Raw genomic sequence first — 2,963 nt, forward strand, 5'->3', positions numbered from 1 at the left:
CTATAATTTGAAGAAATTGAGGATCACAGTTATATTTTAACACAAGACAAAGGACAACATGAATCTCTATTGCCAAAGAAGCAACGACACAAAGCAACAGGATAGGTGACAGCACAAGACAAGGATACACATTGGTGTGGCCTTTGGCAGATGGAAATTCTTGATGAGGGACAAATATTTTCAGAATGAAGATGAAGTTGCCTGTTTTCTGCTCAACAGGTAATTTAGCCCAACTGAATCCACACTGCAAGCAAGACCTGAGCAGCACATTCTGTGTTGATCAGCTGTCTGTCTGTCAGGAGGACAGTGGCAGGAGAAAGAGTCTTCACCAGGTAGACAAACAGCATATATGTACTGGACAAAAATACTTTACATGTATGCTTATCAGGAAGAAATCGCCTTTTAATGTAGCATGTAGATTTAGTGATTTTTCCTCAGGTCTTCAGAGAGTGAATGTGAAACTCAAAGCAGTCTGACTGAGTTGGCCGTAGAGCTGAGGAAAATTAATGGAATTAAACTGATAAACTGATAATTGATAATTAATTGACAAAGTTTAGTTACAAAGTTATCAATGAATGTACTGTATGATGTATGGTTTGAGAAAAACACTGTGGGTAGACCTCATGAAAGGTCAAAAACAATCTCAATATTTGTGCTACATACACCAGTCTGATAGCTAAGACTATGTATATAATGCTTGTGAATCAGATTCAGAAAGATTGTAAAGACACAGTTTAATCAAACAGTTCAGTCCTTTCTCTAAGGTTCTTGCAGCTGTTGAGCTAGTCAACACTGGATGTTTCGTCTGATAGATTGGTTATTTGAGGAAGTGGAGTCTGCCATAAAGTAGGACTTACCGTGCACACACATTTCAGAGTAGTACTGTATATATTTTCTTAAAACAACTATACTATAATATAATATATTATATGTAATATTTATAAAGTATAAAATGTTCTTTATTGCTACATATTTTACAAGAGAGTACCTGTCTGATTATGTTTGTATTTTTAATCTCTTTGATTACATATCTTTGCAAAGTTGTACACCTTTGTGTGACTTACCACTGCTTTTTGAGTACAGAGTTCATAGAGTAGGCATCCTAGTGACCAAATATCACTATAAATAAAGCAAAAAATATTATCATGGTAGTAGTAATAGAAGTACAAAAGGCATTAAAAATATCAAATGCTGATAATGAAGCAGGTAACAACATTAGGCAAATAATTTAATTAATTAAATTAAATTTAAAAAAAATCCTTATTCAGCTTATTACTGTTGGAGTAAGACAAAACAACACCAAAATCTTTGCTTTGTTGAAGAGTGCAGCAATTACTCAAGAAACCAGTGTATTTGGCTGGATTTTTCACCATAGCAAGTATACAGTATGTTTTATTTGATAAGGTGATAAGTACAAAAGTTTACTGTGCATGACTGCTCATTGTTCACTGTTGTTGAATAGAGTAGACATGTTTTTTAAAATTTCGTTTTTGTACTGTATTGTATCAAAGTATAGTATTTAATCAAAGGATCTAATTGCGTGAGAGGAGAAATTGAAATTGTTTGGGTCCATCTTTTTTTTGGCACATTAGTGTGGAATGAATGAATGTGCTCACACGGTACAACTGATGTCATATTTATGCCGATTGCAATTCTGACCTGAAACGACAATAGTGATAACATCTTTTATCACAATCGCAGTTGCATTTTCCTGATGAACACATAGGTTAGAAAACATGAGAACAGGTTCCAAAATATTGTGTAAAAAAAAAAAAGAATTGCAAAAACTTAGGAAATAAACACAAAAGTGTTGTCTCAAGTAAATTTCTCATTTTGGTAACAACCTTTTTACCTTTTAGCATCATAGGTTCCCTGTGTGAGGACCTCTGGCGCCATATAGCTCATTGATTCTAGCGATTCTGAATTAGTGGTTGACTGAGGTGTTTTTGTACTGGGTGATAAAAACAAACAAAAATAAAACAAATACATGAATATCATACACACAAACAAACACACACATACACTTGTCTTTCTATAGCTTTGAGTACACTCAGTGACATATGGAAGCCCTAAGCCTAATGCTATTATATTATTATATATTTTGAAGTCTTATTTTGATCATTGTCCTGTGGTAGAATCAGACTCTTTTCAGTTTTAGATTTTGACTGACTGCATGACATTTGCTTTTGGTTTTCAGTGGAATCTATTTGTTCCTCTCCGGTACAGTGTTACTACAGTACTTTTTGCTTTACTACTCAGATTGGCAAGGATGTGTTAATAAATACTGTACTGTCTTAGTGCCCAAACCTGTGCACGTTCTACAATTACTGCATCTATCATCCATCCATCCATCCATCTATATAAAGTTCATAAACCAAAATGTCAGGTCAATTTTATAATCACATTATCAAAAAAATGCCTCGAGGGGCTTCACAGTCTGTAAAGCATAAAGTAACTCTTTAGGATTAGGGCAATTTTTAAATGTCTGTTTGCTGCCGGGGTTGTATTTACCTCTTTTTACTTTAAAAAGAAAACATCATTTTCCCAAGGATGTCCAAACTTTTGTGCACAAACATACAAACATATACTTTAGTTAGTATATTAGCTTATAAAATATTAAAAGAGCAAAAAGACTGTACTTTTTATGGGCTTTTTGAAATCCACACAGGCGCACTGTTCCAAATTCTGTGAGGAATATGTCCTACAAAATGAAGAAAGGTAAAACTGTAAATTGAGTCACTTTAAGAATTGCAACAAGTAAAATTAATGTTACTGATAAGATGTATTAAAATAGTTAATGGTTAAGTTTGATGGAACTGCACAGTGTTTTAGTGTAGTACCTCTGGCGTCAGATCTTTTTGAACCAACCCCTTTTCATGAATGGTTCTCAAAGCCACACTGATCTCAGTTAACCAGCTCAGCACCTAGAAAACAAATGAATGTACTTCTAGAAAAGCAGGAAT

At 34.0% G+C, this 2,963-nt stretch overlaps 1 protein-coding gene across 1 annotated transcript in view; it reads right to left on the reverse strand.

The window, feature by feature from the left end:
• Positions 1–1,689: 1,689 nt before the first annotated feature.
• LOC109951207 (serine/threonine-protein kinase Nek3-like) overlaps positions 1,690–2,963 on the reverse strand; it is a 4,872-nt gene continuing 3,598 nt past the window's right edge. The window contains exons 4-7 of the mRNA XM_020585554.1: positions 2,841–2,924; positions 2,640–2,701; positions 1,853–1,951; positions 1,690–1,711 (exon numbers count right to left, since the gene is read on the reverse strand). Of these exons, the coding sequence (XP_020441210.1) occupies positions 1,690–1,711; positions 1,853–1,951; positions 2,640–2,701; positions 2,841–2,924 (267 nt within the window). The remainder of the gene's footprint in view (positions 1,712–1,852; positions 1,952–2,639; positions 2,702–2,840; positions 2,925–2,963) is intronic.

This window comes from Monopterus albus, unplaced genomic scaffold, assembly GCF_001952655.1.
Source record: "Monopterus albus unplaced genomic scaffold, M_albus_1.0 scaffold370.1, whole genome shotgun sequence".
In the NCBI taxonomy this organism is placed as follows: Eukaryota; Metazoa; Chordata; class Actinopteri; order Synbranchiformes; family Synbranchidae; genus Monopterus; species Monopterus albus.